This window comes from Crotalus tigris, unplaced genomic scaffold (assembly GCF_016545835.1).
Source record: "Crotalus tigris isolate CLP2741 ecotype Arizona unplaced genomic scaffold, ASM1654583v1 scf7180000019173.45859301935:6455823, whole genome shotgun sequence".
Classification (NCBI taxonomy): Eukaryota; Metazoa; Chordata; class Lepidosauria; order Squamata; family Viperidae; genus Crotalus; species Crotalus tigris.
This window is the reverse complement of record NW_024097414.1, coordinates 3356366-3369686: the sequence shown is the minus strand read 5'-3', so window position 1 is coordinate 3369686 and position 13321 is coordinate 3356366. Positions and strand designations below refer to the sequence as shown.

Sequence of the window (13321 nt, the reverse complement as noted above, 5' to 3'; positions counted from 1 at the left end):
GACAATAAAACGAAATGAAATAGTTTCATTAATGGACTTTTGACTTGAGATGGGCTTTCCTGGAAAACGGACTGGTAACATCTTAAACAAATAGCATAGGGTGGTTGTCTGAATCTGGTCTTTTCGTGCTTGGTCTAGTATGTGGAAACCGTAAGCTCCCGACAGACCGATATCCAAAGATTTATTGCGGAGGGTTGCAGAGAGGCCTTGCTGGAAGAGAAGAAAAGGTTTTGTTTCCTGGTGGACAAGCACTGCAGCTTTGCTCAACGCTTGTTCCATTACCATGTGGAGGTGAGTATGGAAGAATAACCTGAATCAATCAGAATACAGCTTGTAGGGACCTTGGAGGTCTTCTAGACCAACCCCCTGCTTAGGTAGGAGATCCTCTACCATTCCAGTCAAGCGGCTGTGCAGTCTCTTCTTAAAAAATTCCAGTGATGGAGCATCCACAACTTCTGAAGGCAAGCCGTTCCACTGATTGATTGTTCTCTCTGTTAAGAAATGTCTCCTTAATTCCAGGTTGCTTCTCTCCTTGATGAGTTTCCATCCATTATTTGTTGTCCTGCCTTCAGGTGCTTTGGAAAATAAGTTGACCCCCTCTTCTTTGTGGCAGCCCCTCAAATACCGGAACACGGCTATCATGTCTCCCCTAGTCCTTCTTTTCTCCAGATTAGCCAAACCCAAATCCTGCCACCGTTCGTCATATGTTTTAGTCTCCAGGCCTTTAATCATCTTCGTTGCTCTTCTCTGCCCTTTTTCCCAAAGTCTCAACATCTTTTTTGTAAGGTGGTGACCAAGACTGGCTGCAGTATTCCAAGAACACCGAGAACAGGCATCCCCAAACTCAGTTTAAAAAAAAATTGCCCTCGTAGAACAAAATTGTAATCCAAACCGTAGCCAATTTCTAGATTTGCTCGAAAGAAGTGTCTTTTGTTTTCTTGTTATCTCTTTATGAATTCTATGTTTTCCGTCCTGTTCTTTGTAGTGTTCGGAGATACTTAACTCTAAGTTGCCGGGCTGGCTGGAAACCTGCAGCGATGCCACCAGAGTTCCAGAGAATATCATGAATATGATCGAAGAGATCAAGACGCCTGGATCCGTTTCGCTATCGGGGACTCCGCTGCCTTCCCCAATGATCGAGAGGAATAACCTGGTGAGAGACGTAGGCAGAAAAGTCAACCTGGTGGCCCCAAGTGTACAGCTCAGGCATTTATGTATTTAATAAATAAATTTATTATTTACTTATTAGAATTTTACCCCAGCTTTATTCCTTTATAGGCGGTAAACTACTCCTTCCTCTTCCTCAGCCCTGTGAGGTGGTTTGGACTGAGAGAGGAAGGACAGGCTCAAAGTCACCCAGCTGGCTTTTATGGCTAAGGCAGGACTAGAACTCCCAGTCTCCTGGTGATTAACTCAAAGACACTCAGCCAGCTTTCACGCCTAAGGCAGTATTAGAGCTCACCATCTCCCAGTTTCTAGTCTGGCACCTTAAATCTCACACAGAAACACACCTGTTACTTTATGAATTTCTCAAGCTGCACCAGCAACTCCAATTTTACCCTACACATATTGTCATTCCTGTGCTGATCTTCCATCTATTCTGGGATAGAATCAAGCCGGGAAACTGGCGAGTGATCTAAACAAGGGGGGAAAAAAAAAAACCTTTCAAAGTCAATAAAATTGCTAGTATTTTATCATAACTTTGTGCGTTGTTTCACAACATTGATGCTTTAACTTTCGGTTGGCAGATTGGAAATAATTACGACTCCCTTCGAAGGCATTCTCCTCGGGTGCCCCCAGCGCCCCCAGGGAGAGCCTACACCAGTCCCTTAGTGGACATGTTCAACAATCCACCAGTCGTGCCAAAGACATCTTCCGAGAAATTAAGCAACGCAGCAGGTAAGTATGGCGCCTATCAGTGTATATCAAGGTGGTCACGTTGTGTACAGTTCATTCAGCGGCCGTTCGAGGTTACAACAGCACTGAAAAAAACTGACTTATGACCATTTTTCATGCTGCAGCACCCCCCCTGGTCACATGATCAAAATTTAGATGCTTGGCAACTGACTCACATTTATGACGGTTTGCAGTGTCCTGGGGTCACGTGATCCCCTTTTGTGACCTTCTGACAAACAAAGTCAATGGGGGAAAGCCAGATTCGCTTAATAACCGTGTTACTAAATTAATAACTGCAGTGATTCACTTAACAACAGTAGCAAGTAAGGTCGTTAAATGGAGCAAAACTCACTTAACAATTGACTCGCTTAGCAATGGAAAGGATGGACTCAATTGCAGTCGTAAGGACGACCTATTTATTATACTACAGAGATGAATGATGGATAGGTAGGTAAGTAGATAGATGGAGATAGATAGATAGATAGATAGATAGATAGATAGATAGATAGATAGATAGATAGATAGATAGATAGATAGATAGATAGATAGATAGATATAGATTAGATTTTAGGAAAAATTTAAACTAGAATCTTTCACCCAGAAGGGCATGGATTGTAGTGAGAAGCCTCTGTAAAAGGGCCAGAATCCAGGCACAAGCTAGGCTGACCTTCTTCAGCTTTAATTTGCTAGCTTGATGCTCTCTGCTGTGGAATCCCATTAATGACGTGTTAGTTCACCCAGCTCTTTCTGTCTGCTTTCCTTTCTCGTGATGTCATGCAGATGATTCCAGTTTATTGCGATCTACCTCTGTGTCCACCGGACTGAACATCATAAAGCGTCAGAAAGTTAAGACCATCTTTCCCCACACCGCTGGAAATAACGAGACCCTCCTTAGCTTCGCCCAGGGCGACATTATCACACTTCTCGTATCGGAGGAGAGGGACGGGTGGCTGTACGGAGAACATGATGTCACAAAAGTGTACGCCAGTGCTTCCCAAACTTCATTTGTTACCCCAAATGATGGAGGAGGAGGAGGAGGAGGAGAATGACTGTGGGGTCCTTGGTACTTTCTGATCTTGGTTGTTTTCTTGCAGACGTTTCATTACCAAACCAGGTAACATTAGCGCACAGTCATAAAATGTCTGCAAGAAAACAACCAAGCTCAGAGAGCACCAAGGACCTCACAAATACCTTTTCTTCTTGTATACAGCCTATCTTGTTTCTACAAAGCAGTAATTTATTACACTGTTGCCTTCTAGGAAAGGCTGGTTCCCATCCTCTTATACCAAGCTCTTTGAAGGTCCGTCAGAAGAGACCTTGCGCATTCCAGTTCCAAGGTAATGTTGGCTTGTTATATATAGAAGCTCTTCAGAACTGAGCTGAAGAATTTGTCTCTTCTTGTTGGGATTTAATAGTGTCTCTCTTTTCTTTCAGCCCTGCGCCCGTCCGAAGCGTCAGCTCGGTCAACTTAACGGACAGAAACAACCCCATCCTTCCCCCACCAGATTATGTCATACCTGGGCCAACCAAACCAGCTGCAGAGCCAAAACTTGAATCTTCTAAAACTACGGCAGCTGAAGGAGAAAGCACATCTCTTGTAAGTAAACCTACCAGTTTTGTCCTATAAAACAACACCGCTTTTGAACATACTTTGGCCGACGGGTTTTATCCAGCGACCTGAGTAACGCCAGGCTGGACTTAACTTTTTGTACTGGCCAGCTATATCATTCTTTTAAATGTTAGCAGTTACTTTGGGGGGAGAATATTCATCCCCCTGTTTCAGTTGCATTTCACAAGCTGGCATTATAGCATCACTTATACTGGCCAAGGGTTAGTATACCAGTGGAGAAAGTGGGTTCAAATTTTGTGTTGCATGCAGCAAACGAGAGACCTTTGGTTGAGATGAAGTTTTAAACTTTTAAGATGACATTTCACCCTAACCCTAACCTATGAGAAACCGAGAGAAGGCTCATAAATTCAGATATTATAATTCCTGTTTGTTCAAGAGTTAATATGAAATTGATCGGCCAGGGGAAGCTGTGGTTAAATCAGGTTCGAAAACTCCACCCATAATGCTTAGGTCTAACGGGAAAGCTAGGGTGCCATCTACTGGTCTCGAGGAGCCATTGCAGTTTAGGCATTAGTGAAAGTGAAATTATATATGAAATTAGTAAGAGGAAATTGACTCTCCTTGAATTCCTAACCCACTCTGAAGAGACACTTCCCTGAATCATACCCTCATTATTCAAAACAAGGATTACTTATGAAAGAATTGCCTCTCTTAAAGTCAGAAATAATTACCAAGGATTGTCCTGCAAACGCTTGTTTGTTTATTGCTTTTTTTTGGGGGGGGGGGGTCCTAAAACTAGTAACAATAAGTCTAAACTCAAAATAAAAAAATATTACATCAAGAGACTAAAATACAAGTAAAAATACAAAAACATTAGCCTAAAATTACCAAGTATAGGGATTACGATCAGGAGAGGCCTAGAAAATTATGGTTGACAGTGTGACTGTTTTAAGTCAAAGTTTTGCAACTTCCCACTTGGCAACTTCAAAATGTGTGGGCTTCCAACTCCCAGAATTCCCCAACCAGCCATGAATTCTGGGAGTTGAAGTCCTTGTCTTCCGGTGCCCCAACTTCCTGGCTGGGGAATTCTGGTAGAGTCCACATGTCTTCGGGCTCCCCAACTTCCTGGCTAGGGAATTCTGGGAGTTGATGTTCACACGTCTTCAGGCACCCCAACATGCAGGCTGGGGAATTTTGAGAGTTCAAGTCCATCCATTTTCAGGCTCCCCAATGTACTCAGACATTTAAAGTCCCCTTCCTGCTTATTCCTTTTACTTGAATGACTGTCTTTTCTTCTGTACTCGGCAGTTATGACTTTTCTTTCCTTCATCAGAAACCTAACATGAATGGCATTGTGAAGCCACCTTTCCTAAGGTAAGTTGGAATCATTCAATATCGTTGAAAACATGCAACAAACTCAAAACAAAAACCCCCAAAAAACCAGCCTTGGTTTATCTTTCCATGAGGTCTTCTTCTGGAACCATTCAGGTGGTCCTAATCACATTCTTGGAAATGGATTGAAACCATCTTTTTTCCCTTGTAAAAATAAGACGGCTTTTTATCACAAGCCTTCTCATTGCGCTTCTATTTGTGCGCTCATGTGTCTGCTTTCTTACAGTGGCGAAAATCCATTTGCAACCGTCAAACTCCGACCGACAGTCACGAACGACAGATCCGCGCCAATCCTTCGATGAGTGGCACTGAAAAACCCCAATTTTTTTTTTAAATCCTACCTTGTTAACATTGCACAGCCTGCCCCAGCCTGCGGTCCTTCAGGTGTTGTGTTGAGATGGGTCCGACTTCGCTGCCAGCTCAGCAACTGGAGGGTTCCCTGGTTGATGGTGGCCATACTGTCTTCAGCAATATGATTTCCAAATACTGTCTGAATTTTTGTTTTTAACCTTTATTTAAATGTTAATTAATATGTACAGCAGCAGCAACAAATTGCCAAAGTTTCTTGACTTTTTTAAATGAGCTTTTTTTTTTTTGCTTCTTGTTTCTGCTAATTATGAATGGCTGTAGATTTTGCTTTGATTTTACAGCGTGCCTTGTTGTAGGAAGACAGAATTAACTTTAGGAAAGCAGAAATAGACAAATAGAGAAACCAGCAGATCTGATCCTTTAATCTTCTATTACCAGCATCGTTGCTTAGACGTTTTGTGCCAATGGTGTGGTTTAATCCTGTGGATCAGTTCCATTTTAGTTTTTGCTTGTACAACTTACTTAGAGAGAAGGATATGAGTAGCTGCTTTTTAAACAGGCAAGCCGTTTAAGGATGACCTAAGAGAATTATCATGCCAAATAATATTTTCATTACATAAGCTACGATAAAATGCCCTAGGGATACAGTAATAAATAAAATACTCTAATCAGAAAACGGAACATTCTTTCATTGGTTTGCAGTATGTAAAAGCTGAATTACTTCCTTTAAATAGGGTTTTATTTGAGGGGTTCTTGGCATTCTCTAAGCTTGGCTGTTCTCTGGCAGATGTTTCATTATCCAAACTAGTAACATCGTCAGCGGCAACACCGAAACATTTGCAAGAAAACAACCAGGTTCAGAAAGCATTAGGGACTCATTTTAACCCTGAGCTACGGATAATCTCCTTTATGGGATGCTGTTTAACAGAATTGTCTGAAACAAGCCTTTTTGATGGTGGATCATTGGACAAAAAGCCTTAAGCTTTTTCAGACCCTGCCTGGAAAAGTCCCTTCACTTTATTTTTCAGAAGTGGTTTGTTGTTCTTCCATCCTAGGGCTGAGAGAAAGTGACTGGCCCAAGGTCACCCAGCTGGCTTTGTGGCTAAGGTGGGACTAGAACTCACCATCTCCTGGTCTTTGGCCCAAGATCGCCCAGCTCGCTTTCATACTTAAGGTGGGTCTAGAGCAGCGGTTCTCAACCTATGGGTCGCGACCCCATTTGGGGTCGATCGACCATTTCTCAGGGGTCGCCAAACAAGGCGATCCGCCATTTTCCCCCCTCAGGGGGTGGCGCCGCGCATGCACACCGCGCATGGGGGTGCCGCCGCGCATGGGGGTGGCGCCGCGCATGCACGGCACGTTTATGTGACGGGGGTCACCGTCACACAAATGTTGAGAACCACTGGTCTACAGCTCGCTGCCTCCTGGTGGTTGGCCGAAAGTCACCCAACTATCTTTCAAGCCTAAGGCAGAACTAGAACTCACCATCTCCCAGTTTCTAACCTGGTGCCTTAGTCAGATACCAAAGTGGCTCTCTTTTATGGCAGAAATTTATCATATTCACTCCATATTTTACAGAGCTCCTCAGAGCTGCTAGAAATAGCATTTGAATTATAGCCTGGTTTGAGAAGAACTATTGATATTTAGTCTATAAATTGTCAAAAGCAGCATTAACTTTTGCTATATAATTCAGACTAGCCTTTTTTTTTTTTAATTTTACTCTCTATGGGTTCAAGGCTGACACCGAGAGTCTACGCTCTGCCCACTGAACAAGATTAATGCTTCTTATAGGAAGAGAACGGGTGGAAAGGTTGGGCTTCCTTGTGAAGTTTGGAAAAGCACTTTTATTGAAATTCCCCCCCCCCCAAAAAAGGTGCATTTAAAGCACAAAAACCCAAAAACGGGGTGCTTCATTAACAGCTGTGCTTGAGTATCCATTTCACATATGAAAAGAGAAAGACTGCCCGTGCTTGGTAATAATTGTATTTTTTTTTTTTTTTTTACAAAATCAGCTCCGACGCATCGACTTGATTGTATATGACATTTACATTAGAAAAAAAAGGGGGTACAGCTCCTCAAAGCCTCCGGGCTGAGCTGGGGAGGGGGGGCTGATCCCTTAACCAAACGTGGCCCCGCAGTTAGGACACGTTCGTTGTCTCAAGGCGAGGCAAAAGATAATCCCAATGGGGAAAAACAAGATGGCGCAGAGGATGCCAAGGCAGGTAAAGGTGTCTTCCAGGACGCCGACTCTGCAAAAGGAAGAACACATAACAGGAAGGAGGAAGTTAGTGGCAGCGTGCTAAAACCAAAGCAATGAAACCCAACGTGTTGCGCACACACACAACGGCCCAGAGTGCTGAAATACACACAAACACTGGGCGTTTCATTCTGTGGGGTGGATTTTTCCTCAGCGTCGGCCATTTTGAGACGCGCGGACTTCAACTCCCAGAATTCCAGGGCGAGAGAGAACAAGGCTACTTCATCTTTTTACTCAGGGAATCCTCCGCTGAACGACCACAACCCATAATTTCTGTTGCTAAGCAAGGCGGCTAAGTGAGATTTGCCCCGTTTTACAACTTTTGGCCACAGTGTTTAAGTGAATCACTGCAGTTGTTAAGTGAAACACACGGTCATTCAGCGGATCTGGCTTCCCCATATTGACTTCGCTTGTTGGAAGCTAGCGGGGAAGATCTGCCGTGGCGGGATCCCAATTCAGACAGGGTCCCGTGATCACGTGATTCACCCTTCCGACAATGGGTGAAGTTGGATTCATTTAAAGACCATGTGATCTGCTTAGTGACCATGGCAAAAGAGGTCACAAAATTGGGTGCAACTGACTTAACAACTGCACTGCTCGGCCACAGACGTTCCAGTCGTTAACTCAAAGTCCGTCTGTAATTTGTCTGCCTTTTAAATCTTGCAGAAAGGCTGACCATTTTCCTGAGGATGATCGCAGCTTCGGTCAGCTAAGGGGAAGGCAAAGCGCCGTAAAACTTTCCATTTAGAGAAATGATTGTACTTGCTAATCTTAGTTATACAGTAAGAATTAGTTGGGGGAGAGAGGAAACCCGAGTGACTTTCCCATGCTTTATAGTTGCTCCTCCCAAGGCTGTCTAAAAATAGACAATGTTTACACGCGGGTTTAAAGCTGGGACGTTCTGCTTAGACAGCTACAGATATTTCAAATTTGCAAGAAAACCGCCTTTGGGGTTTAATTAATTCATCGTGCACGGAGGACAGTTTACTTAACCGAGTTTGTTTCGACTCAGCAATTGTGCTAAAAAGACACACCACGAAAAGAACTCAGCACACAAGGAAATACACTATGATAAAACAGGATGTTTTCTCCCAGCTGGGACGTTAAGCAGGGTCAGGCCTGGTTAATCCTTGGAAAGGGGCGGAAACCCAGACACTCCCAGAGCTGACAAGCCAGACCAGGAAGTGAAAAGCGTCCCGGAAACCAACATAGAGACATGAATGTAAATCTTCGAACATGAGCCCAACTCACAGACATGTTGCCGTTCTAGAAAAGCTAGAAAGCTGAACATTCCTATTGGTCACCCTAAATCAGCATTTGGCAGCTTCAAGGTACCTTCCAATTGCCAAGGTTGAGGCCTTTAAACATTGGTTTAAAGTCTTCCACCATTTTTTTCCCTTCCAGGATATTATCCGTAGAACAATCAATGATTTTGCTTCGTTTGGACTCCTCCAAACCTAAAAATGGCCCCAACCTTGGCTAGGATTCTAGAAAGAAATTTAAAAAAACTCCAGCTTTTCGGTTAAGTCTTTAAAGACAAGGTGAATTGGTGAGATTCGGGAGGGTGCACCAAATGCAGCCATTTTGTGGCCTACGATGTTGATCTTAACCTGGAACAATTAATCTTCATCACTCGAGATTTTTGAGAAGAGACTGGACAGCCACTTGTCTGAAATGATACAGGGTCTCCTACTAGAGCAGGGGGTTGGACTAGATGACCTCAAAGGTCCCTTCCAACTACTCTACTCTACTCCTATTCCTAATTCTATTTCTTATTCTATTCTAGTCTACGCTACTCTACTCTATCCTGATAAGCCACTCCATTTGGTAAATACAGGCAGTCCTCAACTATTCATTTAGCGACCGTTCAAACTTGCAATAGCACCGAAAAAGGTAACTTACGACCGGTGTACACACACCCATGACCGTAACAGCATCCCCACTGTCACGTGACAAAAATTCAGCTGCCCAGAAACCAGCATGTACATACGACGGTTGCAGCATTCCAGTGTCACCTGATCGCCATTTGCCAACTTCCAAGCGGCAAAGCCGATGGGGGAAGCTGGATTCGTTTAATGACAGTGTGATTCATTTAACCACTGCAGCGACACAGTGGGATACATAGCTTAACTATGGCAAATAAAAGCTTATAAAATCGGATTCACTTCACAACAGAAGCAAAGCTTAGCGACGGAAATTCTGATTCCTAACTACGGGTGATGAGTGGAGGACTACCCATAAAATAACAGGTTCCCCGTCCCCCTGAAAAAAAAAGGAAAACTTACCTGCAAGCTGGGCAGCCACCAACGACAATAACAGATGTGGTGGAAGCGGGCTGCTGGATTATGGTATACGTAGTATTGGGATAGTTATGTGGCTGTGAAGCAGCTGGAGCTGTATATCCTGGACAGAGAAACAAAATGGAGAAGAGGAACGTGGTGGGATGGCTCATTAACAGGGCCAGGATTGTGCAAACTCTTTGGTGAGCCTCCCCATCTCCACCTCCTCTGCCTCCTCCTCCATTGCGTAAGCTTGTACACCTGTGGCACTGCAGGTAATCCAGTTCATTTAGTGACCGTTTTTCCCAGTAATGACCATTACAGCATCCCCGTGGTGACATGATCAAAATTCAGAACACTTGGCAACCGACTCATCATATTTACGACGGTCTCAGTGTCCCGGGTGGTCATGTGACCTGCTTTTGGACCTTCTGACCAGCAAAGTGAAGGGGGGGGGGAGCCAGATTTCCTTAACAACCGTGTCTCTCACTTAACAACTGCAGTGATTCATTTAACAACTGTGGCTCACAGAAATGTTTCACTTAAGAACAACGTACTAGGCAACTAGTGAGCTCATTCTCCTGTTAGAGCGGGGGTCTTCAAACTTGGCCCTTTTATGACTTGTGGACTTCCAAATCCCAGAATTCTCAGCCATGCCTTGACCATAGAATGGGCAGAGGTCATTAGCTCCAACACAGAGGTCTTCAAACTTCAAACAATTATGACATCCACTCTAAAGGGAGGCACAACCCCAGCCCATTGGGGGTTTACCCAGCAAACCATAATAAAGCAAAGTCAGTGTGGTAGGTGGATCTGCGCTGGATACAGTAGTAGGAAAGGTTGGTGTTAGTTAACGAATAGCTCCAAATGGGGAGGAGTTTAGTAGCCCCTTTTCGTAATAATTATTATGCCTTATTATGGCTGGCTGAGGAATTCTGGGAGTTGAAGTCCGTCCCATTTTAAAAGTTGCCAAGATTGAGAAACACTCTATAAGTCACCACCCAGTCGTCTGGCTTGTACAAGTTTCCAAACCATAACCATGGTTACATATTTGTTCTTTGGTAAGGCTGATGATTTATTAATGACTTCTGCGAGGATTCTACCTTTTAAATAAATAAATACATAAACTTTATTGTCATTGTATGTGTATACACAGTATACACATACAACGAAATTTACTTGACACCCAAAGACCAGGTCCCACACACATATAATCCCCAAACACACTCCCACCCGCCACAATTCCCCACCCCTTAAACCACCCAAACATCCACCCAACAGACCAAGTAATACTGTCCAACAGTTCACTGATGGTGGCCCTTTAGTTCACTATTAAGTGCAATTATAGCTCTGGGATAAAAACTATTCAGAAAACGTTGTGGTCCGAGTTTTAAATGTTCTATATCGTCTGCGAATGTTCTGTAAGACTCCGCGAATCTTTGCAAGTGTGGTGGTATGAAAATACAGATGATCAGCAATCCTTGCACACTATGCTGGCCGAGTTTACACCCTGCAGTAAACCACGAGCAAACTACGGGCTGTTTGAGCCCTTCCTCTGAGCCAAAGATCATTCCTCATTTTCAAAAGCCATAGCTGGGGTTTTTTAATCTAAGGAAGTGACTATAAAACAAAGCCTTCTTCCAAAAACAAAAAACACCCCTACTCTTGAAAGTCTCAAATGAATCACCACAGATTCAACAATGTTGCTCAAGATCTTTTTTCTTTTTAAAGTTTAAATCCTGGTCAGCAGAACTGAAGTTCCCCAATTTTTAAGCTAAAGAAACAACAACAATGGGTTCCTTGGTGGGGGAGGGAAAAAAAACTTTGTAGGAGTTTTTGGGAGAGAAAAAAAATTCCTCCTCCCAACCCATCTAGCTGCTTTCCCCCAGGTTCCTTCCTTCCTTCCCTCTCCCTTCCTTCCTTCCCTCTCCCTTCCTTCCTTCCTTCCTTCCTTCCTTCCTTCCTTCCTTCCTTCCTCCCTTCCCTCTCCTTCCTTCCTTTCTTCCTTCCCTCTCCTTTCCTTCCTTCCTTCCTTCTCCTTCCTTCCTTCTCCTTCCTTCCTTCCTAACTTCCTTTCCTTTCCTTCCTCTCTAGCAAACCAGCCAACAGGGCGCCCCCCAGCTGTGTCCGGACCTCAGCTCCGCTTGATGGGAGCTGTAATACACACAAACACACACACACACAAGCTCTTTCGTAAGAGCTGGGTTTCCCCTTCTCCAGCTGGCAAGCCCGGAAAGCCACGCCCCCAAGACGAGAAACGAAAATCACAGGTAAGCCTCTCCTCCCTCCCCACGTCCGGAGAGGCGCTCTGCCCGCGCTCAGAGGCACTCTCTCCCCAGGCAGCAACATCTCTCCTCTTGCAAGGAGGGACGACCCCCCTCCCCAGAGCGGGGGGGAACTGTGTCCGGGGACCCCACCCCCTCGCCTCTTCCTTCCCCCGCCCGGACAGGCGCTCTGCCCGCGCTCAGAGGCACTCCCTCCCCTTCTCTCCTCTTGCAAGGAGAGACACACACCCCACCCCCTCCCTGCCCTCACCTGGTCCGGTCCCCGCGGCGGGGAACGGGTAGGGCGGCGCCGGCGGGATGGCCCCGTAGGTATGGGCTGGATAGTTGCCCGCCGGCCCGTAGGGGCTATAGGGCGGCGGCCGGTCCTGCAGCAAGGGCTTGCCGTCCATAGCGGCAGCGGCGGCGGCGGCGGACCGGAGAGGAAACTGGAGCGGGTGGGGTAGAGACGGAGGGGTGGAAGCGAGGCTCAGACCCGGGAGGGCTGCTCGGTTCCGACGCGGCTCCGAGGAGCAGCCAGCAATTGCAGCCAGAGCCGTCGGGGCATGGGGTGGGGTGGAGGGGCAACCCGGGGGTCGCCCCGGAGGAAGCTCCGCGCGAGAGTCGCCCGCAAGAGCAGCAAGCAGCGCTTTGTGCCCGCGGGCGGCGGCGGCGGCGTCAGCCCGGTCACAAGACTGGCGGTCACGTGATTTCCTCGGATTGCAAAGCTCCTCCCCTCTTCCTCCTCTCCCCATGACTCCTCCGGAGACACGTGGGGGGGAGGGAGGGAGGGGGGGGGAAAGCCCCTCTTAAAGGGGACGCGCCGCCCCGAGCTTCGCCCGCTTTTGCTTTGCAGCCCGGGCGAGGAAAGGAAGGCTGCCTGGCCTTCCCTTCTTCTTTCGCACGTTTTTCCCTTCCTGCTTTTAGGAAAGGAGGATGACAGGAGACGGTGAAGAAAGAAAGGCCCGTGATGTTTCTTTAGAAGGGATGGCTGGGGGATTCTGGGAGTTGAAGTGGACAAGGGAATGAGTTCCTGTTTCCTGTTCTTGGGGGTTTTATTTATTTATATAGATACAGATACACATACACATACATACATACATACATATATATATATAGGTTTTGAAGATACGAGTCTCAGGTATATTCATATCCAAAAACTAAAACACAGATCACTGAGACTAAAAATTTATTTAAATATATATATTCAAAATTTTGTGGCTGACAGAGTTAAATGGGAGACTAGTACACCCAACACACACACACACACACATATATATATATATATATATATATATATATATACATACATACATACAAACACACACACAGAGGTAGTCCTCCACTTTCAATTGTT

At 45.4% G+C, this 13321-nt stretch overlaps 2 protein-coding genes across 3 annotated transcripts in view; one reads left to right on the top strand and one right to left on the bottom strand.

Moving 5' to 3' along the window:
* BAIAP2L1 (BAR/IMD domain containing adaptor protein 2 like 1) overlaps positions 1-5843 on the top strand; it is a 33774-nt gene extending 27931 nt beyond the window's left edge. For both annotated transcript variants that reach the window (XM_039360811.1, XM_039360810.1), the window contains 8 exons: positions 139-291; positions 986-1153; positions 1749-1899; positions 2677-2875; positions 3156-3233; positions 3331-3493; positions 4800-4840; positions 5085-5843. In XM_039360811.1, the coding sequence (XP_039216745.1) occupies positions 139-291; positions 986-1153; positions 1749-1899; positions 2677-2875; positions 3156-3233; positions 3331-3493; positions 4800-4840; positions 5085-5160 (1029 nt within the window). In that variant the 3' untranslated portion in view covers positions 5161-5843. The remainder of the gene's footprint in view (positions 1-138; positions 292-985; positions 1154-1748; positions 1900-2676; positions 2876-3155; positions 3234-3330; positions 3494-4799; positions 4841-5084) is intronic.
* Positions 5844-7134: 1291 nt separating this feature from the next.
* Positions 7135-12642, bottom strand: BRI3 (brain protein I3). Its single transcript, XM_039360815.1, has 3 exons — positions 12239-12642; positions 9710-9827; positions 7135-7416 (listed from the first exon to the last, which is right to left on the bottom strand). The coding sequence occupies exons 1-3, from the start codon at positions 12375-12377 to the stop codon at positions 7284-7286; spliced, it is 390 nt and encodes a 129-aa protein (XP_039216749.1). The 5' UTR covers positions 12378-12642; the 3' UTR covers positions 7135-7283.
* Between the last annotated feature and the right edge of the window lie 679 nt (positions 12643-13321).